The 21,233-nt window shown below is 43.4% G+C and overlaps 1 protein-coding gene across 12 annotated transcripts in view; it reads right to left on the bottom strand.

Moving 5' to 3' along the window:
* Nucleotides 1–19,631, bottom strand: part of atp8a2 (ATPase phospholipid transporting 8A2) — a 49,811-nt gene extending 30,180 nt beyond the window's left edge. For 3 of the 12 annotated variants that reach the window (XR_014876249.1, XR_014876248.1, XM_085173466.1), the window contains exons 1-23: nt 19,347–19,630; nt 17,017–17,124; nt 12,404–12,548; nt 8,940–9,039; nt 8,620–8,718; nt 8,470–8,515; nt 8,201–8,241; nt 6,533–6,606; nt 6,146–6,215; nt 5,771–5,898; nt 5,387–5,498; nt 4,879–5,047; nt 4,649–4,776; nt 4,478–4,555; nt 4,306–4,394; nt 4,039–4,083; nt 3,724–3,799; nt 3,444–3,632; nt 3,316–3,365; nt 3,155–3,224; nt 2,983–3,067; nt 2,678–2,817; nt 232–370 (exon numbers count right to left, since the gene is read on the bottom strand). Coding sequence is in view for 10 of the 12 variants with exons in the window: in XM_085173466.1 (XP_085029592.1) it covers nt 232–370; nt 2,678–2,817; nt 2,983–3,067; nt 3,155–3,224; nt 3,316–3,365; nt 3,444–3,632; nt 3,724–3,799; nt 4,039–4,083; nt 4,306–4,394; nt 4,478–4,555; nt 4,649–4,776; nt 4,879–5,047; nt 5,387–5,498; nt 5,771–5,898; nt 6,146–6,215; nt 6,533–6,606; nt 8,201–8,241; nt 8,470–8,515; nt 8,620–8,718; nt 8,940–9,039; nt 12,404–12,548; nt 17,017–17,124; nt 19,347–19,389 (2,224 nt within the window). In the remaining 2 variants the exon portion in view is untranslated. Of the gene's footprint in view, nt 1–231; nt 371–2,677; nt 2,818–2,982; nt 3,068–3,154; nt 3,225–3,315; nt 3,366–3,443; nt 3,633–3,723; nt 3,800–4,038; nt 4,084–4,305; nt 4,395–4,477; nt 4,556–4,648; nt 4,777–4,878; nt 5,048–5,386; nt 5,499–5,770; nt 5,899–6,145; nt 6,216–6,532; nt 6,607–8,200; nt 8,242–8,469; nt 8,516–8,619; nt 8,719–8,939; nt 9,040–12,403; nt 12,582–13,334; nt 15,266–16,153; nt 16,840–17,016; nt 17,125–19,346 lie in introns of those variants that run through there. The other 9 variants (XM_085173469.1, XM_085173475.1, XM_085173467.1 and 6 more) reach the window with 9 other exon arrangements.
* Nucleotides 19,632–21,233: the final 1,602 nt, after the last annotated feature.

Raw genomic sequence — 21,233 nt, 5'->3', positions numbered from 1 at the left:
CCGCAGTCCCCCAGACGGTGGCTACACTGGTCGCAGGCACTTTCCATTTAGAGAATGGAGGCATCTCAGGCATCTCACAGCCCGCATAATGCCTGCTATTCTTCCAGCCATGATTTCATTAACTCCACAATACATTCAGTTTGCTACGCTGTTGCACATGAAACTGCAGCAGCAAGTTTACTTGCTAAAAGGAACATTTTACCCTCACATTGTTATTTAAGCATATCTCACCTATATTAATGGCAGTCTCCTGCTTGTCTCCAGTGAGGACCCAGATCTTGATATCAGCCCTCATCAGAGTGGCAATTGTTTCTGGCACGCCAGCCTGGAGACGGTCCTCGATGGCTGTGGCACCCAACAGCATTAAGTTCTGTTAGAGGAGCAGAGGAGCGTGAAAGAGATGCAGACATATTCTGTTAAAAAGAAATAACGTTAGACTAAATGAGAGGGAACAAAACATAGTACAGAATACTTAACGAGGTTTTAAAAACAATCATATTTAGGCCAGAAATAGACATCACCAGAGTGTATGTGAGGGCTCTTTTTCCCCAGACGGCATCATCCACATCTAATTTGAGGGCGAGAGCGATGCCAGCGGATTCAGTTCAGCTCACTTTAGATTTCTGTACCAACTTTGTTTCTCCGTGCCAAGACATAACCCTCCCCCCGCTTTAATTTGTTCAGCATTTATATGCACGTGTACCCTCATTAGACACACTCGGACATACACAAACACATGCACAGACACACAAGTTAACACTAATGTGTTGTTGACTCCAGTTTTATGGGGCTTTTGGCATGCTGGTGAAGGTAATTACCCTTGTGGTCTTCCAGTCAAACCTAACCCCCTCCTCTTGCTTCCTCTTTCTTTCTTTCTTTTTTTAATTCCTTCACTTACTTTTCTCACCTTGCCTCTCTCCTCTAAAACCTTGATTTCCCCACCAAACAATTCACTGCTCTACTGTTAATCCCCATATCCTCTTATTTATCCTTTTTTTTAAAAACCAAAACAGCAATTCACTTTCACTATGTTCTACCTGTGAGCACAGACTAGCATTTAAATCATGATTATTTTTAAATGCCTTAAAAGGTGACTTTAACTGTGTTTTCCAAATTTAAAAAAAAACCCATAATGAATACCTAAAGAAATGGCACCAGCTCCAGTCCCAAGCGTGGCCCTAAATGGAGCCACTCTGCCACCTGCTGGCCACCAAGCAGCATTTTGTTCTCTGCATGAGTGAATCACACTGTGCATCTATCAGATCAATACTTCCATGTCTCCTCAATCTGACTGTATTTTTATTCAGTTTATTGTTAGCTTACCTCAGTTTTTCAGCCTTTTCCAAATATTTTGCTTACAATCTTTCAGCCACGGTGCAACTAAAAGGATCAAAGCCTCAGATTTTGTTCAGACGAGCAACACTTCAAGCTGCACTGTGTCATACGGACTAGCGTGCCTCACTCTCCTCACGTCATATCCCAAACATGCCCTCCCAAATTAGCAGTCTATTTAAGCTGCAAAATGTGTCATCTCTCCCTCTGACATGTCAGCACCACTGCTGCTGCCCTGCATTGCTGCCTGCTGTTTTGACCACTCCACCACACCAACATCCATCTGTAGGCTCCGGGCGGGTGGGGGGGTGGGATTGCTCATCAGTCTCCAGTTTTACGTGTAGCATATTTGTGGAGAGTGATAACCACAACCATGCTTACCAACCAGACACAAAAATACCTTGGAAAAGGCAGCAGGGTGAATAACTGAGAGACAGCTGTGCTCTGAAGTTTACACACTCATCTTGGGCTTGAATGTCGTGATAATCCGGGGCTTTTAATGACTTCTTTGAACTGTTGTTTTTCCAGGGTGGAATGACTGTACACCAGTCATCTTTAATGACTAAAAAACAATAACTGGGTGTATAACCATGAATTCATTTTGGATTTTCTCAGATCCACACAGGGTCAGAAGTAGACTGTCTTTTAACTTGACGAGACCAAGGCCCATTAACTTCTCATTAGTGATCATGACTGACTGTAACTGGTATTTTCTCTTTGGCAGCATAAATTTTTTTGTTTGACAGCACTCACTGGACTGATCAATACTCAAAACAATGGGAAAATCCAAGGAACCTGTACATTTACATAAACTTGGAAGATCTTTGGGAGCCATTTCTAATCAACTGAGAATTCCAGGATCATCAGTTCAGACAATTGAACATAATTACAATGTACAATGTATTTAATGCCACAACTTTAACCCTACCAGTTCCGCCAAGATGACTGGTCCAATATTCAGCCAGAAAGTGAAGAAGCTTATGATGGCTACCAAAAGCATCTGGTCAAGGTGCAATTAGCTGAGACATTTAACCAAGTATTACTGGCAGGGCTGGACTGGGACAAAGATCGTGTGTATACACACACACATATTATGTATAGATTTAATTTAATTTTGTTTGATTAAAACCTGCATCTTTATCTACAATCAGGTTGGTACAGTTGTTGTTGTATTCTTGCATTTTACGTTCATGAAAGTTTATTCCACCCTCAAAAAGAAAAACAGTTCATGCCAATGACGACTGGATGTAAACTTCTGACCACAAATGTAGGTGCAGGTAGTTTGAACGAACCAATAGGAGGTCACCAACACACATCATTTTAGACAAAGAGATGTTGTGTTTACCTTTTCCAGCAGCTCATAACACTCCTCAAGCTTCTGAGCGCGGTCTTTGATTATGGTGCTGACACGATTATATTCCTTTAACCACTCCTGATACGCTTCTTCCTCCAGGTCCACGTACGCAAAGCACAGTGTCCTCAAGCCTGAGTGATTGGAAGGAGGATAAGCTGGTCAAAGCCTTGTTACTGAGCTGAAATAGTTGCTGTTAGCTGCAAGACATCCACCAAATGCCAACAAATTTGTGACTTAAGGCTGACTTACAGAGGAAAAGCCTTAAAAATCAAAAACTGCAAAAGCTACCTTCTTACCTTCAGTAGCAAACTGTTCCAAATGAGCAACTGTTAAGTCTTTGTACTGAGACGCTTCAGTCAGACGTTCAAAAATAACATTATCCTACAAAAAAAGGAATTGACCATTAAATTAAAACCATTACCTTACATTCATTAACATCTGAATTTACTGATAATGGGATAAACGTACCGCTCCTTTGCAGTACAGCCGGAGCTTCCCATTGGGTGTCCTGACCACCACAGACATCCGTTTACGGTTACTGTAAAGACAATTTAGTTTAGTCTCAACCCAAAGCAGTCTCATATCAGCATTTTATCACTGGTTAAGAAAAATATCAACTTCAAGCTTACCTGGAAAACTCCAGCACATTCAGTAGCTCGTAGCTCTTCTCTTCCCCCATCTGAAACCCACAAAAAAATGTCAGCTCCTATCCAAAAAGTAGCCGCGACTCCAGAGACGTGTGCGGTTACACACTTACAGCATCAATGATGACTGAATCAGGGGTCCTGGCAGTGAAGACGAAGCCCAGCCCTTTGGCTCCTTTGACCAGTGCTCCTTCGTCAGGGGACGAGGCCTGGTAGATGATCTGGTCGTCCTCCCTCTCTGGAACCACCGTGTGGCACACCGCCATCATCGTCAAGAACTCGCAGATCTGAGGTGATGTAGGCTGAACGCCCGCGAGCAAACAGAGTGAACGTGGTTATTAGCAACAGCCTCCAAGACAGCTGGCTTCAAAGAAAGAAAGAGAAAAGCCTCACATGGTCCTTCTCGATGTTCTGAATCAGAGTTGGGTCGTCGAACTCTGTGGAGTTGTGGCTGCTGGATGGCAGATTACTAAAAGACAAAAAAAAAATCCAAGTGTATTTTATTTATTTTGTGTGTGTGTGTGTGTGTGTGTGTGTGTGTGTGTGTGTGTGTGTGTGTGTGTTGGGGGGGGGGGGGTCTTTGCAGGCTACAAGACATCATTTTCTGATAAAAGCATGTAAACATTTAGGAAAGAGTGCAACGCACAAAATGAGGAAAAAACCACTAAAAAGGGAAAGGCTGATGTTGAGGGGGAGGTGGTCACTAACCTGAAGTCGTCCATTGAACGCTCACAGTCAAGATCAGGGAAGTGGCTGCAGTAATGAATGCGGTGGAAATGCAAAAGGAATTAGTTTGAAATCAGTTGATGAATTTGATTAGTTCATCTAATTAGGCATGCACGAGATTAATCAACTGAGCAGCAGCTAATGCTAATTAAGATGCTAATTCATCAAACACAGGCCGATAAGGAAAAATCAGTAAGACGATCTGAGAGAAAAAGAGGTGAGAATTTATTTACAGATGCGATAACTGACCCATACGTTATCCCGGCTATGGTACACTTCTTAAAGTGCATGATGTTACAGGTCAGAGTTCCGGTCTTGTCGGAAAACAGATACTTGACCTAGAAAAAGACAGACGGTGAGTAACGAGAACAAAAGCAGGATGTTTTATAGCAGCTCATTACGAAGAGGGCGAGGAACCCACCTGGCCCAGTTCCTCATTAAGATTAGACGTTCGCGCCATGGCTGGCGTGTCCGTTTCTGAGTAGTACATCTCCACATCCTGAGGACAAGAGCAAAAAAACACTTGAAGTAAGTGTGTAATCGACCAGTTGTAGTTTATAAGCACGCATTAAAAATGATGCACGGGTCATACCCAGTTAATAAAGAGAGCCTGTGTGAACTTCACCACCTCCAGAGTGACCAGCAGGCTGATGGGGATCAGGTTATTGTACAGGATGATGAACGTCAGTAGGTTATATGCAAAGTTCAGGGAGATGTCGCCTGAAGTCGCAGACAAAATTCCTTCATGTAATAACCCAGATTTACCCAAACATGCAATTAATATAATAAGACTTAAGCAATCTTGACGCGTTATGGTCTCACCGGCCCGGGACAGGTACCAGCAGGCTTCGTCTGTGTGTTCTCTGTTCCAGATAGCTGCGCCCACAGAGCTGACCAGTGCCATGACCAGCAGGATGCCAAACAGAACCAGGATCTGCATGTTGGTCACCCGCTCCACATTAGAGCGCTTCAGTGGCACCTTGGTGGAGTTCTGGGAGTTGGAAAGGCTTTTGTTAGGAGCTACGTTTTACTCAATTAATTATTGTGCACAAACAGTAACAGAAATGCATAATTCAGACGACTGATTTTCATCCATTTTTAGCAGGAGAATGCACGAGCAATCCAAAGACTGTAGCTGAAGATTAGTTACTCAATGTCTGGATGCAGTCCCGGTTAAGAATGTGTCACGGTTAACTGAAAGCTCTAAACTCGCCCAGGCAAGGATGACGAAGAGATCCTAATTAATAAACAGTTTGAAATTTGGCTTCAAATGCCAGATTTTTCATGCTTATTCACAGTTTACTGACTTAGAACACGGCAGAGGATTTACCTGCATCAGTTTGGAGTCATGGCCAGTATAGACGACAATTCCCACAACCCACTGCGTGTTCCTGAGCTGGGCACCACGCAGCAGCACCTGGTCTGGACCCAGAGGGACTGGACTGAATGAAAGAGAGGTTTTTAGCCCCAAATCAGGTAAATAAATGTAGATTTCTGCAGTTTATGCAATTAATTTTTCTACTTTTAAGTTGCTTCTCAATTTTTACTTCCTAATTGTTTTTTTAATCCACAAAAAAAGCGAATCACTGCATGTCTTCCGTGAGGAACCAGTGCTGTGCAAGTTTAAAACAAAACCGATTTTAGCACCTAATTCTGACAGAGCATTTGCTAGAGCTCAAACCTAAGTGACGGGGAAAAAAAATGTGTCTCTCACTTCTGGTTTTCCAGCCGTAGAGTGCCAGTGAAGTCATACAGGTGTCTGTTGGGGCCTTCGCACTCCAGACGACCAGACAGTGCCATCAAATCCTCCAAGGTCTGAAACCCGGCCGTGAGTGGGAGACCCTGGAAAGCAAAGGCATGACAAGTAAAGTCAAGGAGCGCTTACTGAGGCAACAGTTTAACCAGACAAAGTATGAAAAAGCAACTGCACTACTGGACTTTGTACAAAATTCTTTAAAAAAAAATTACAAATTTGCTTTGTTTTTGCCTTTGAAAATTTAATCAGTCGATTTTCAAGTCATCCTTTGGGGCAAATTGAGGGACATTTGAAGAGATGTCACATCCACGAGACGACAGACAGACAACCCACCTGTCTGATCTTCAGGTTGGTTTCTCCGTCCAGGTTAGAGGTCTCAATGTAACACATGGCCTGTGGTTCACTGCAGAGAAGAAGGCAGGTTTGGATTAAAAACACTATAAAGATAAACAACAACAACAACAACAACAATGTACAGAAAACCATAAATTGTTATTTCTGAACATTAAACATTGCCTGCAAAGATCTAAATATTTAGGAAGTAATTAAGATAAAAATGACTGATTATTATTTTTATCCATTTAACAAAAATAATAAATGAACCACAAATAAAAATAAACATTAGCAGCAGCCCTTAAAAGCAGCTTAACAGATGTTTAGAATATATTAATGAGGTACATGCAGCATGCTCACACAGACAGAGAGACACGGGACTCTGACCTGGAGGACACTATAACCATGTCAGCTGGGAGGTGCTGGCCATTAGTCACCTTCACTATATCTCCTACTGCCACCTTGTGGCCAGGACGCAGCAGTGCAACAGCATGAGGCAGGGAAGAGGAGGGGCATTGAGGCAGAGGTAACAGAAAACAGGAGGGGTAAGAGATGAAGACAGAGAGGAAACAATGGGCAGGTTAATAATATGTGACCAGCAGAGGATGCAGCCAAATAAAAAAGACGAGTTTGAAGTTTTATGCGATTCATGAGCAAGAAAGAAGAAAAGAGAAGGAACACTTTTGTCTTGTGAAGTGTTCCAGGAAATTCTGCAGCTGATTTAAAAGTATATACACATTACAATTGCTAAAGAAAGTCCTTGTGTAGCTGAGAAGTTTCCCCAAATGACCCAATTCCAAAAAAAGGAATGCATGATAACTTCAGAGAACCAAGGTCAGAGCAAAGCATGTGGAGCTGACTTTATAACTGTAGACAGTCATGCTAAAACACTGACAGTTTGCTACATCAGGCACTGCAGAAACTACACAAGTGTTTCAGGCTGTCGGTTCGCCTCGGATCAGCAGCCGGAAACTTGTTTTCCAAGTACACAGGAAGGGAGGAGGTAAGCTTCGCTTCAAGAAATGTGACAATCTTGGGTAGGATGTAAACTGTGACACTGCCAATTCCTACACAATCAAAAAAAAAAAAAAAAAAAAACTACTGTACTGACCCTGCATCTTATTATAATCATGTATGAAGGGCAAGGGCGACTTTTTTAAAGAATCCCTCGGACTTTCATTAATAGAAAGAAAAGCAAAAACTCTTCCAAAAACAGATTTTATGATCTAGCAAACCCAAAATTGCTGAAAAGTTATTTAGGGGCTTGAAGGGCGACTGAATCAAATTCCTGCACCTGTCGTGTCACTGTGAAACAATGGGGCTTAATTTCTGCTGCAGACGTCTGTCACCCGCATAACGAGGGCTCAAATTTGATTTGACTTGACCTGCTGGAGAAAGACTGTGCACAGCTGGACTCAGTTAATGGGCATGTCCGCTAAGAACATTCACAACCCTGCAGAAATGACAAAAAAGACTGGAAGGAAAAAGCTTTGTGTGAGCAGGTTATTCACTCACTCGGTTCAATGAACTGCAAACCACCGGAGAAAACGCAACTATTCAACAAAAAAGATGTGCCTGGTTGAAATACTGGACAAATTAATCCCCTGAAGAACAATTAGATGCGCTTGTTATCTGATTATGAAACATGACTACTAATTGGAGAAGCATGTTTTGCCTGTCAAGGATCCAAAGTACTCATAGGACAGTCTATTGAACAAATAAAGAATAGGTGTGGGAAAAGGTGGAATAAGTCCACATTAAAAGCCACCTCTTAGCTCGAACGGACATAATCAGATGTACTAACTGTTATTTTTTATCATCTCATGAGGGTTACTGCTCTTGCTTTGAAGTATTTCATTCCAAAGCGTTCACTTTTTGTTTCTTTTGCATGCTTTTCTACAATTTACCTAAAATACATTCAGTACAGTAAGAGAGTTTCTCATACTTCTTTCAACGTTATTTGACATCGCTCGTGGCAATGAAACAGGCTAATCGGTGTTGTGAAACAGCAAGAGAGATAAGTCAGAGCACGAGAGTCGAAAAATGTGACGATACCTGTTTCCAGATAAATGTCTGCCAGGCTCCGCTCCGCAGCACTGAGAGACAAGGACAACACAGCCATCAGTCAGCCTATAGAGCAGCTCTCATGCAGTATTCATAGCCACTAAACATTTGTCTGGGGCACGGCGGCCTGCGCTATAATGACTGATAGACAACAGCCATTCACCCTGACATGAAAGGAAAACAAAGCCCACGCAAATACACGCACACACAAGCACTCTCATGAAAAACAGAAAGCACATTAACAAGCACACGCGTGATACCTGTTGTCTTCTTCTTGTTGACCGTGTTGTCTGCTTTATGCCTTTTCTGTGGCGAGATGAACGACGATTAAGTTAGCCCCCAACGCATCACTTTTCCAGTTTATTTATGAGTTAAAAGCTGGCTTCTACCCACGCTATGGTGATACTCACATAGTCCTCTATGATCTCTTTGATCCCGGCCACTGTGAGAATGAAGATAAGCGGGACGAGCGTGGTGTAGCGACCGGTCGGTGACACATCAGGGATTTGCTAATGAGGGAGAAAGAGAGAAATTGATGCTGATAGAGCTGATCGCAAAGAGAAGAAATGCCATTTCATAACACCGCATTTCCCTTAAAGGTGGACTTTTGCACACTCTGACACGGGATGAAATAGGCTTTGCAGGACGGAGCATCTAAAGACTGGGCTGAGTGCAGAAATCAAACAGACAGTTCGCTGAGCAAACAGCGCTGGCAGCTGCTGGGGTTTACCTGCATGAGTGCGATGAACAGGAAGAAGGCATTGGCAGCACGTCGGATCTGCTCGTACAGAAAGCGCGGCAGAAAGGTGAGAATCCCATACTTTGTGGTGCTGTAGAAGAAGACAGTGAGAACAAAAGAAACACAAAAAGAGAAAGTTGTTTACGTTCAAAGAGATGCCGGAAAAGTCAGGTAAAGCTTTAGCAAAGCTGGGACTTCATGCATAAATTGTGAGCTAATGATTTTTTTTTCCCTCACTCAGGGAATGCTTGAGTAGCATTACCTTAAAGGCTGAATAACAAAGAAGTCCATTTGGGTTTTAATATTGCAGCACTTGAAAATCTCTTACAAACACTAAATTGTGCTCAGAGAGTGCAAAACAGAGCCATTACGTCCTGCAAACACACAACCCTCTCTATAAATAGGCCAAGACGTTTAATCCAACACTAAATTTAGACCCCAAAATACCCCAAAACAGCGCAAAGAAGCCTTGGCAACCTTTTTGTCAGTCATCTGTATTGATCAGACAGCTGTATCGATTAGCGTTGTTATAGCCAGGAGCTACAGTAAGAGCTTTCAGATGAGCTAAAAATAAGAAGTCAACCTTCAAGTCAAGGCCTGCCTTGTTTTTGTTTTGTTTTGTTTTTTTCCCCCGTGCAGCCTGAGTGAACAGTAAGAGCCTCCGCTTCCGACTGCATAATGGACAGTGTGCGTTAGCGTGCGTGTGGGCATAGATTGCATGCAGCAAATGGCAAAACACACTCCTCTATCACAGTTCAGAATCTCCTTGGAGATGAACCCAAAACTGCTTTCGCCATCTGCCTTACACTCAGACACAGAACGATAAAGGCCGGGATGTTACACACACACACCAAAAAACAAAAAAGACAGAAGCCCAACAGATGCTTTTCAATCACACTGTTACACACTGTCCTCCGGGTACAGCCACACTAATGCATTTTTGCGTAACTTTTGTAGTGTTTTGCAACTTCTAAAACACCCAAAAGGGTAGTAGAGACATTTGAAAATCCTGTTTATCCAGTTTTAACTTAAACAAAATTAAAACTGCGTCTTAGTTTGGACAGAAATGGAGACTTTTTGGATGCAAACACCTACAGTCGCTTTTTAATTGGATTCTATCCATCGCCATAATTAAGTCAAAACATATCTAGCTAAGCCCACATGTGATCCTTTTCACGTGGGTACTCCTTTTTCCACTGCCCTACGATCCTTTGGCGATGGATAACGCCCCCCAATACCTCTCTTAAAAATGTCGCCATACTTGCTTTGCAATTACTTTTTTTTCCCTGCTGCCATGACAACCATATACTCGCTTGATACTTTCAGTAAGAGTAGCACCTGATGGTCAATCCAAGTACAGAAGTCTTGTTGGCACTCTAGTTCTTCTCCTGCAGTTTTGTGTACAAGCAACCAACTGTCTGCTTTCTGTTTTCACTGTGACTCACATGCCCAGTGTACGTGACTGTTTTTGAACCTGCACTAAAACAACTTTAATTTTATAATATGAAAACCTGTTTGTGTGACATATTCAGAACTTGAGTCTAACCCAGATGCTCTGGTTCCGTCAGAGTCAATGAAGCTACACCGATGATCGAGCAGATAAGGTAGCCTCAATCTAACCACAGACAAGTGATACCAGATGCCACAAAGAGCAAGACTCCAGCTTCAACCCAAAACTTCTGCTGGTGTTATTTTTTTATAGCATAAATGTTCAACTTGCTGGTGGGGTTAACAGCTGTCAGCTGCAGGGGTGATGCTCTCCTGCAGTTGTGTGGCTTTGACATGTTTTTATAAAAAACAGACTGAGTTCTTCATGCATTAAGAACTGGGCCGAGGTCGGAGAAGAGTCATTGATATAATGGGAAGAACATGAGTTATGAACATGTTACTTTGTGCTTAATGGCAATGCGCTATGAAAACAACAACACGTACATTAAAAAAAGGAAGCGATGGATCTGGGAAATTGGAGAAGAGGTGAGTTGAGTATACAGATAAAAGCTACAAGGCTTTAATCTCCGCCCCCGTAAAAAAAAATCAATAGTGCTATTGAACTTTTAAAACACAAACTGAAGATTTACAGGAACACGGAGACATCAAAGGCCATGCCTCTGAAGCCAGAGTGCTCCCGCCTCTCCAATCACCATGCAGTGGGGGCAACACGCCATCCATGATCCAATCAGAGGAGCAAGGGAGCAACCACCTTAATCTTCTTTGTAGAGCTGAATTAGGCTCTTTTTAAAAGTGGAACTGAATCTCCCGACAATGACGGCAAGCCCACTGAATGCTCGCTGCGCAGCGTCGAGCCTTTCGCTCACAGACCGCGAACCCTGGTCTCCTCATGGCACCGACCTCTGCCTGAATCAGACTTTATTACTACAGCTGAGCCAGTAAAGTATTCTAATGACAGCTGGGACAATAAGAGATTGATAAAAGAGAATCTTTGTCGCAGCACATGCTGTTTGGCTCGGCCCGTGAACCTTACTTACAACAGATTATTACATATGTTGACTGCAGAAGCACCGGGGACCACCAAAACACTAGGTGAATCTTTTGTAGTCCCCATAGCTACGCTCTTTGACTGAGTCATGAGAGATAAGAGTGGACAGCTTTGATCCTCAGTGAAATCCAATCAGCACAAGCACAGTAGACACTGTGACAACAGTGGAACAGAAAAAGAAACCTTCTAAATTTTCTTTCTAACACGTAACTTTATTTTGATTAACATCCAAAATTATTCATGAGGACGTGTACTGATTAAATCTTTTTCCACTGAGATCCTCCTGCATCCTTTAGGCAGTGGACATATGTTCAGCCTTTAGACTGCTGCAGAGATACAAACAAGCTTTTTAATAGGTGACTTATTAAACTGGCTTGTCAATAGATGTCCACCCCTAATAGTATTCTAAAAAGTAAAACATTCAGTGGGATTTCATCAAAACTAAAACAAAGAGAGCTATTACAAGAGGACAATAAACTAAGTCTCACTGTCCAAAGACTACTCTGCAGAAGACGAGAGGGTACTTCACCCTGACAATGTTGATCTAAAGCCCCTGTGAGCAAATGGTGTCCTTTAGTACACACCAGATATCTACACTCTGGTCGTGTGCTTTGACTTGAAATGGTACATGCACAAAAAAAAATGTAGGGTACTAAAGATGGGTCAGCAATAATAAGATGAGTGCAAACAAACAATTAAAAATCTGCACAAAAGTCAGTCTGACCGACTTTTGAGGTGTGCAACGGTTTGAAGTGCTTTTTTTTTTTTTTTTTTTTTTTACAGCAACAAAAAGAAAAAGTTTTCAATTATTTTGGGTAAAATCCTCCCGCCTCTCTCTCTCTGCTGACAGCTCATCAGGAAGGACAGTCCTCTATTCCTAAAAAAGCAGTGCGTAAAACCACAGGGCACGCAAGGCATGCTTTGTAGCAAAAGTTAAAAGCTCGGGAGTGACGCCTACCTGACATGGTTGTCGCAGAACTTTGTATTCTGAGGCCGGTTGAGAAGCACCGTCCGCGCCGAGGCGTCTACGGGATCCGCATGGGAAGTGGTCCCGGACATCTCATCATCTGCCTTGCGGTAACCGGCGGACGAGCAAGCAGGTCCTGCACCGTTGGATTGATGGGAGAGAGGCGAGGCTGAGTGAGTGCGAGAGAGAATGAGAGGCAGAGAGAGAGAGAAAGAGAGATAGGGAGGGAAGGGGAGAGAGAGAGAGCGAGAGCGAGAGAGACAGAGACAGAGACTGGAGACGTGGTTTAGGTTCAAAAGCGAGGGCGACTAATTAGTACTAGAGGCTACTGTATGCTGATGTATGCTGAAGCCGGCGGGGTTGATTCAATGACGTTTCCCGTTATAAACACCCCCCTCTTGTCTCTCAGGTACCGTCAATGCACACACGCGCGTTTCCCGACGCCCACGGGACCCCCAGCGTATAATGGATGTGCTGAGGGATGCACAATGGCGAACAAACACACCGGGTCGGTTTGGTTTTTGTTGTTGTTGTTGTTTTTAAATCAGCACTTCAACTTGCTCAAATGTAAAACTGAGAAACCTCCTCGTACATCGCGACCATCATTAAGCACAAATTATCCAAAAAAAAAAAAAAAAGAAGAAGGGGAAAAAAGTGGCAGAGTAGGATGCACCACGCTTTTCCTCCTGCAGACTCGCTGCTTCCCCGCCCGCCCTCCCGGCTTTGTCGTCTCCAACCATTTTAAAGCGTCGTGATCTCCGCTCATTCACCCCCGCATGAGCTCCGGGAGCCGGGCAGTTTTTCATCATCAAGCTTGAGCATTAACGCGGAGCAAGTGCGGTTCTGTGGAGCCGTTAGGGGAGTGACGGACACGCAAACAGGTCGGGACGCCACAGTTTACTCAGCTGGAACAACGGCGAACCTGGGCGAGGACAGATGCAGCAGCACGCCCGTCCTCCCTCTGCCCTCCTTCGGCTCTGCTGAGCAGGAAACTCCCAGCCCCGGTGCTGAAAGATACTGGCCCGAGAAGCTCCGCCGCCGTGTCATCTGGCCACCTGCTGCCTGTTGAAGCCTTTATCCGTCTCTTTTTTGGACGATCTCCTCCCTCCGGTGTGGTATCGAGCCGCTCGCTGTTACCAGCTCAGACAAGGAGAGGAAGCCATATGGAGCTCCTTCAGTGCTGCGGAGGGGCAAAGCCGGGGTTTCGTCTTTAAAGGGCCAGAAGCCTGATATCGCCTTAAGGTCTAGTGGCACTTTACCAGATGGGTCAAATAACATCCGTGAAGCTGGAGCTATCCATCAGATCACTTCGTGTTGCATCCCTCCACTGTGATGCCTCTGCAACAGCAGCAACAGTCACTTCTTGCAGGTTGTATAGATTTTAAGGTCGTTTGTGTTTCTGCATGTCCAAAATTGCAATGTATAATAGGCCAAATGTATGCACTGTGTCATCGTAATACTATTCCCTAAAAGCTGATGCAAGTATAACGCATAATGAAATCATATGCATCACAAAGCTCTGAGTTTGTTGGGATCTGTGTACTCTCTGTCAGTGAATCTGTAAGTGAAAACAACAGCAGGCTAATTGCAAGATTGAATTTCCACAGTCCTGAAACTCTATTTCTGGAGCACTACCGAACCCCAACAATAGACGAGTCATCTTCTCCCCTCATCAATAACCAAACAGCTTAATACTATTATATTCCACTCAAGCTTGCAGCTCTAAAGTAGCCAATAAACTGTAAAATTACCCAGAAGTAAGCGAGCCAGGCTTACTCGATCAAATCTGTTGGCCCATCAGACTTTTTCCACTGAAAGAGACATCAGGTTACGTGTGCTTACAGGAAACGGCTACACCTATTAAATAGTTTACCAGGGAGTTATGTGAAGCCCGATTTCCTGATTTTGAAGATTTCCATGGTATTATATTTGTGAGTTTTTCGTGTTTTCTGCTTTTTACCTCAAAACTGCTCGACATTTCAAGAGTTTACGCACTCCAGCCGCTCCAGACAAGCCCGCGACGTGTCCACACATGACACAGAGGAAGGGTCAAAGTCTAACCAAGCCCACAGAAAATGAACAGCCTCTTATCTCTATATCTCCATTAGCTATTACCTCAAGACCACACGGAGATTTAAGTCCCAATCACAGCTCAGCTCTCCACAGTGCAAACTGCAACAAGGTCAACTGAGATAGTAAAGAGCTGCGAGGAAGTGATCAAGGAACAGTCAAAGGTAAAGGTAATAAACGGCAATGCATGCCAACTATAATGCCATCGAGCACCTCTGATGTTTTCAGCCTTTTTTTGGTCATTTCTATACAGGCAGATATTTTTATTGAACAAACCTCATCCTTCCACTTCACTTTTTAAAACCCCTGTAGACACCTTTCCAAGGAGATCAATAATGGCTTTTTCAGCAACCCACTCGAGCTATAATTCATTTCTGAGGAGATTAATGCCTCAGTAACTCATCTCTGATGGAGCAGAAATGCCACCACCTCCGTAACTCATTACCGAACAGGCCAGCGATGACTCAGCAGCAAACCCCATTCAGAGAGCAGCCAGGTCAATTACACGTGAAGCGCCCAAGACAGACACACAGGTAGCGCAGGTCTGATGACCTGCAGCCACAACAGGTAAGACTAGACTGATCCCAATTCAATTAACACGCTGATCTCTTACTCTGCTTGCAGGATGCTACCAGCCACCCATTCTGTTGGTGAGTCTTAAACAAAAACACGTCTCCTTTCCACAGAGCAATCATACGCTCCAAGGAAAACGTACATCCATTATGCAACGATGCTTGATAATCTTTTACGCACCTCTCTGCTGAGAATACATGTGTCATGAGAAGGCGATTAAGCCAAACACATTTAGCAGAGCTAGCAGGCAAAATGTGATGTTTCAGCATTTGCAAAGGGCCTCAGATGGGAAAACAAAGCATATTACTTATCATAAGCTTCAGAATATCTTAATACACAGTGTTAATTTGTTGTGGGTTTGTGTTGAATCCAATCTGATCTGGCCTCATGCCAACATTTCACAGTTTAAAAAGCTGGCCAGGCTATAAATAATGCATAGATGGGAGCTGCATAATTCATCAACATTTTCCAGTATGGCAGAGCATATTTCACCAGACACTCCGCCCCGGTGCTGCGCCCACAGCTTTCCACTGTCAAGCGGTGTCCCTCACTGCCTGTCAGAATAGAGTTTGAAATGGCACGAATGTAGCTTCAGAGATGCTTGGGCATTTAATCCAATCATGCCTGGTGTAGACACGATTCTCACCTCAGAAATGAAATTAGCCAAAAAGATAATAGCTACTAATTAACAGCAGTTGTAGCAGAATGCAATTATCCTCGGTTGGCGAAGAACTTCCACTCCAAACAAGCCACACTCGGGACAGATCCTCAGGCTCATTCTATGTTTTCATTATCTGAAAAACTATCTGAATGTACAATGCAAATGAAAGTACTCTATTTTTGTGTTTGGTATCCCTGCCTCAAAAAATGGCAGGGAAGTGTCTTAGCTCATCCCTTAACAGCAAAACCTCCATTTGTCATCCTCTACAGCAAGAAGGCCTGCCAAAGTGTTCTTGAGTTAAACACCAACTCCCCCCTCCCCATTTAACGTTAATGAAGTTCAGCAAAAAAAAAAACACCCAAAAAACCCCACATCTTCGCCTACATGCTTTGAATCCAGCTAACAATAAAATGACGGTGTAGTCAAGAAAGCATTACCGACAGAGCGCCGTCTGCCTTGGCGACCCCTACGTCCCATGGCTGTCGTTGCTCTCTTAGGTGACCTGCACGCCCTATCTGCAGGTCTCGGGAGACCTGGCGTCTATCATTCCCAGTGGGTCCATTGGCCGCTCTGACAGAGTAGGAAGTAAGGCGAGCAAGCCTCTTACGGCCCAAGTGAGCAAGCATGATAATCCCCTCTGTGTCTGCTCTGCAACTTCACCTGCTGCTCATCCATAACCTAATAATCCCACAGGTGCGATTGCAACACGCTCATACACCTTAAACTAATGTATGCAAATGCACACACACACACACTGTCACTGGATTATGGACACACACACACAAACAGGTGAAAGTAAATCTTTTAAAGCCAGAAAACTTAAAAAAGACCCATCGACATGCAGCTACTCCCATGCCCCTCTCTATACCCAGAGTCGTACCTACATGCATGCAGCAGTGTTCTTGTACATGCTGTTCAGGCATGCCATATCTATGCGTGCATGTGCTGAGTTCTACAGCATGCAGATGCACTTGCTTAAAAACCCCATATAGCTTTGTCTTCACCAGCATGAACTGCTACAGGTTTGCCACCAACATCTACAAGCACATGCAGTGAGAGGGTCCTGTTCAGCATTCATCGCACTCCAGGCCCCAAGGAGCTACAGATGATCAGTCCACAACAGTGATAAAGTGTCTTAACCTTTTCTGCAAAGACCCTGAGATCCTAATGTGAGTAACTCAATGTTGTAGCTCTTGAGGGCCAGGGGTTGAGACACGCCTGCCCCTAGCTGTTGGTACATGCACCTTGGGACTCCGGACACAGATGGGGGCATCATCCAGTCTAATTCGAGCAAACTCACTTTTGTCAAACCTGTCTGCGAGGCGGGCACGCATGGTAGCACCGGCGCCCTGGCCTGGGTCCTGCAGCTCAGGAGACTCCTGCCTAATGGTGGTCAACACTAACTGCTCTGTGGACGCCAAGAGAGAGAGGCCACGGCGAGAGAGGACAGCACACACACACACACACACACACAAGACAACAAGTCAGTACACACAGACTGTACCTCATACAGCACATCCACGTGTCAGTGACTACCCAGATGATTTGTTTGTTATGTGCCTTTCACAGGAAGCATCAACAACTGAGATGAGACTCATGCCAGCATATGATGGATGTAAGCCTGAACAGCTGCTCAGAAATCGCTTTGACCAAACCCCTCATAGCTTGCCCAGGAGTGCCTCCTCCTGGCTACTTCATGTAAATGCCTTGTTTCAGCAGCTTACTGGGCCTCCCTGTTATCTCCTAAATGGTATCTTAGGTAGCTTGGCAGCCATGACAACCAGTCATTATCTTCCCTAAACAGATGTATTGTTGACAGTTGGCTGAGCTGCATGACTCACATCAAGAAAGCACATCAACACTAGTAGAAAATGTGGCCTTACACTGATATTCAAATGGAGCAGAATGCTTTTACTCAGCACTCACTACTACACACATGCTTTATATTTCTAAGGCTCCTCTTAAATACAAACAGTTAAAACTATAACTCTCTTTGCAAATGTGTGTAAATAAATGTGACAGACTGGCAGCTGCAGACGTCATTGCCAGGCATGTGGCAGCTCGCTAATTGGAGCAAAGAATCAAGCGGTCAGGCTTCAAGAGATTACAGTAAAAGCACCGTGAGGAACCCAGGCGGAAACATGCAGACGTTGACTAGACTATCATCCTGTGCTTAAAGTATAAAAGCTTTAAAGCAACTTTTAAACCCCACAAAACCAAAAAAAAGCTGCAGGATTATGTCTGAAAATCACAGTGTAAATAAGGTAACAAATTCATCATGAGACCACCTGAAATTCAGTTTAAAACATATTTATATATACAAATAATAAATGGGTGGGAGGGATCTACAAAATAGGAACAATGTCACTTTCTTAACCATTTGGCCTTCTGCTTGTAAAAAGTGGAAATGCATTTTTTTAACAACAAATAAATATGTGGAACTTCTAGCCTGAAGATAGTATGGCCCAGTTGGCACTCACAATTTACCCTGCTTTCTATTTCTGGAAGCTGCAAGAGGCATGCAGCCACACTCACACACAGATACACACACACAACAGCAGAGCAGCCTGACAATATGTGCCGGTCACTATTAAAAGCCACTGGATGAGGCAAACACGTGCTCTTCTTTTCCAGGACAATCCAATCCAGCGTCTGCTTGCCATGTGTGAAATCATCTGATGCAGCAGGTTGTTTCAGCATCCTCACCTTCTGGCCAGCTTGTTAGCTGATGAGGACATTTTCCTGCTAAAAACTGAGACAGTGCAGGTTCTTGCATGAACGGGGGTTCAATGCATCCTGTTGCATGAGGCAGATTCACGCGTGAGCAACAGACTGAAACATCCCTTTATTCAACATAAGGGTGTGAAGCACTTTAAAACTGAACACGCTGTGGATGTGGATGCCCTTAAGGTTGAGATAAAGGTGAGATAAGGAGCGCGCTTTAGAGAGTCACGTGGTATTTAAGTCGGCGAGGTAATAGGCTGTTCTTGGACCGATCTGCAGGCGCTTGGGGTAAATTTGTCACCTTATATTGCTAATATTTCGCTTTCAATCACAGCAAAAGTAGGTTAATACATTGTCTTTTTTTTCTGAGAGTCAATCGCGGACACTATGATGCAGCACAGGAGGAACACAAATCTGTTACAGCATAATTATATAACACCATAACAAGGCCATAGGTCATATTTACACAAGGCAGTCAATATTTATTGATAAGGTCACACATTTAACCCGTGGAAGATAAATACTATTGAGGTCATCAGAAATTCCTTCACTTGGCTCCTCCATAATGATGCCAGGCTATTCTAAATGAGACCTGAAGCAGACTGCAGGCACCTGCAGTCTGCTTGCCCTTTGCATTCCCATCCGGTGCCAAGAAATGAGCGAGGCTGGAGGATAAACACCGGCATGTCCCTCCGTGTGGATGCCGCAGTCCCGAATAAAACGCTTCCCCGTTATTATGCCAAGCACATATCAAAAGCGCACGATTTTCTACACAGGCCGCTGTATGCAGAAAAAGGACAGGCCCGTTAGTGGGATTCACTTCACAGTGATGTGTGACAGCAGAGAGCGGCGGGCGGAACCCGGGTCGTGCAAAGATTAAATAACACGTTTCTTCGTGCTGCTTACCTCCCTCGCTGTGGATCTTCTTGGCTCTCCGGTTGAAATACATCTTGCGAGTGGTGAACGACAGTCGGTGCGGCTAGAACGAGGAGGCCGGAGCGGTGTCATGCTCACGGAGAGGGGAGCAGGGGAGCAACGCTCTGCATGGGCCCCGGCTGCGGTCGCCGCTGCCGCCGATGCTGCTGCTGCTTCTCAGCGATCATTATTTCTCGGTCAAACCGCGGGGATGTGGTGTAGAGGGCAGCCTGCTCCAGCGTCGCGTCAGACTAGACACAATAGGTGCTTCCGGTCAATGTTTTCAAAATAAAATTACGTTAGACTATAACAAACTGGATTCATGACATCGGCCGGTCAATTAACGCTTAAGTTTGCGGTTAAACGGTGACCTGCCTCTGCTTTCGGTGCACTCAGTTTTATTTATGAAGCATATTTAAACCTACAAAGTCTAGTATAGGAGAAAAACGGGTTATTTAACCCTGATTCTGATTCTGATTCTGTAAAGACGACTGTATCGTATTTCCTCCACCTTTTTTTGAGATGTCATCCGTGTGATTTTTCCCTAATGAAAAACCGAAATAAATTATACACGTTTTTGAGCAATAAAATGAAAAATAAAAATAAATATATTAGAAATGTATTTATTTATTTATTTTTAATTTAATCAGATGGTTCAATAAACCCTCCATTTTCTAAAAAATATATATAATTTTCTGGCAATTGTTTTATTCCTCGGGCTTTAAGAGGATAGAAAATAAATTAATTGGGGTTTTTTTTAAAGTGAAAAACCCCCCAGTACAAACACTAATAACTGTCACGCTACATAACCTGCTAATAGCAAAATGTAGTTTCAAGTTTCAAAGTTTTATTGTCACATGGATATAATAAAAGTCTTCCTTTTATATACACACACACAAAACACTTGAAATATTTAAATCTTTTTTTAACTATATTCTATATTAAAAGCCAACTATCATTTGGCTGTCTTTCTGTGTCTAAAATATAAAGTATAGAGGCATAAAAGGGGCATAAAATAAATAAATAAAAAATATATATCTTATATATTATAACATATATATATATATATATAACACGGGAGCGCGCATATATATATATATATATATATATATATATCTTATATATTATAACATATATATATATATATATATATATATATATATATATATATATATATAATCTTTTTTTAAATCTTATTTTATTTTACTTGGAAATGGTTTTAGTGAACGCTTAATAGGCTCATACTTTGAAGGAAAGGCGAGACATTTTTGCTCGTATTCGGTTTGGCTTTATGACACTGCTTCAGACAAGCCACGGGAGCGCGCATGGGATGAGGATAAGACGCTAAGCGCTCCCGGTCTCTAGAGGCTCAGTGTGAGATAAATACATAAAGATACAGCCAGAAACATTTTACTGAACAAACAGCTAAGTCTTTTAGAAGATTTCCCTTGTTATTAGAAATTCTCAGCAACTTTGTTTTCAAAGTACTTTTTTAAAGTTTATATATTATTATATAATTGTTTATGCTTTTATCGCTTAGGTCAATTAAAAGTGCTGAGTGGAAGTTTAGATTTAACAAGGTCCTTAAAAATAGATCCGATTATTGGTAGCCAGTGCTGCTGTTTACATCTGCCACGTTTCCCGGAGGACCGAGGGTCGTTCTGGCCTGCTTGAGAACCTCGAAGAAGCGCACGTCACGGAGACAGAGTCTCTGCGTACAGTGGCGGTCCTAGCCTGTTAGGCGCCCTGGGCGAACACCCCCTCTGGCGCCCCCCCCCCCCCCCCCCAAACACACACACACACACACACACACACATACACACATACATATGAAGAGGGAGAGAGTATGCATAGTGTGCAAACGGCTACTAAACAGAC

Source organism: Neolamprologus multifasciatus, chromosome 9 (genome assembly GCF_963576455.1).
Source record: "Neolamprologus multifasciatus chromosome 9, fNeoMul1.2, whole genome shotgun sequence".
NCBI classification, from domain to species: domain Eukaryota; kingdom Metazoa; phylum Chordata; class Actinopteri; order Cichliformes; family Cichlidae; genus Neolamprologus; species Neolamprologus multifasciatus.
This window is presented reverse-complemented; position numbering and strand designations above follow the sequence as displayed.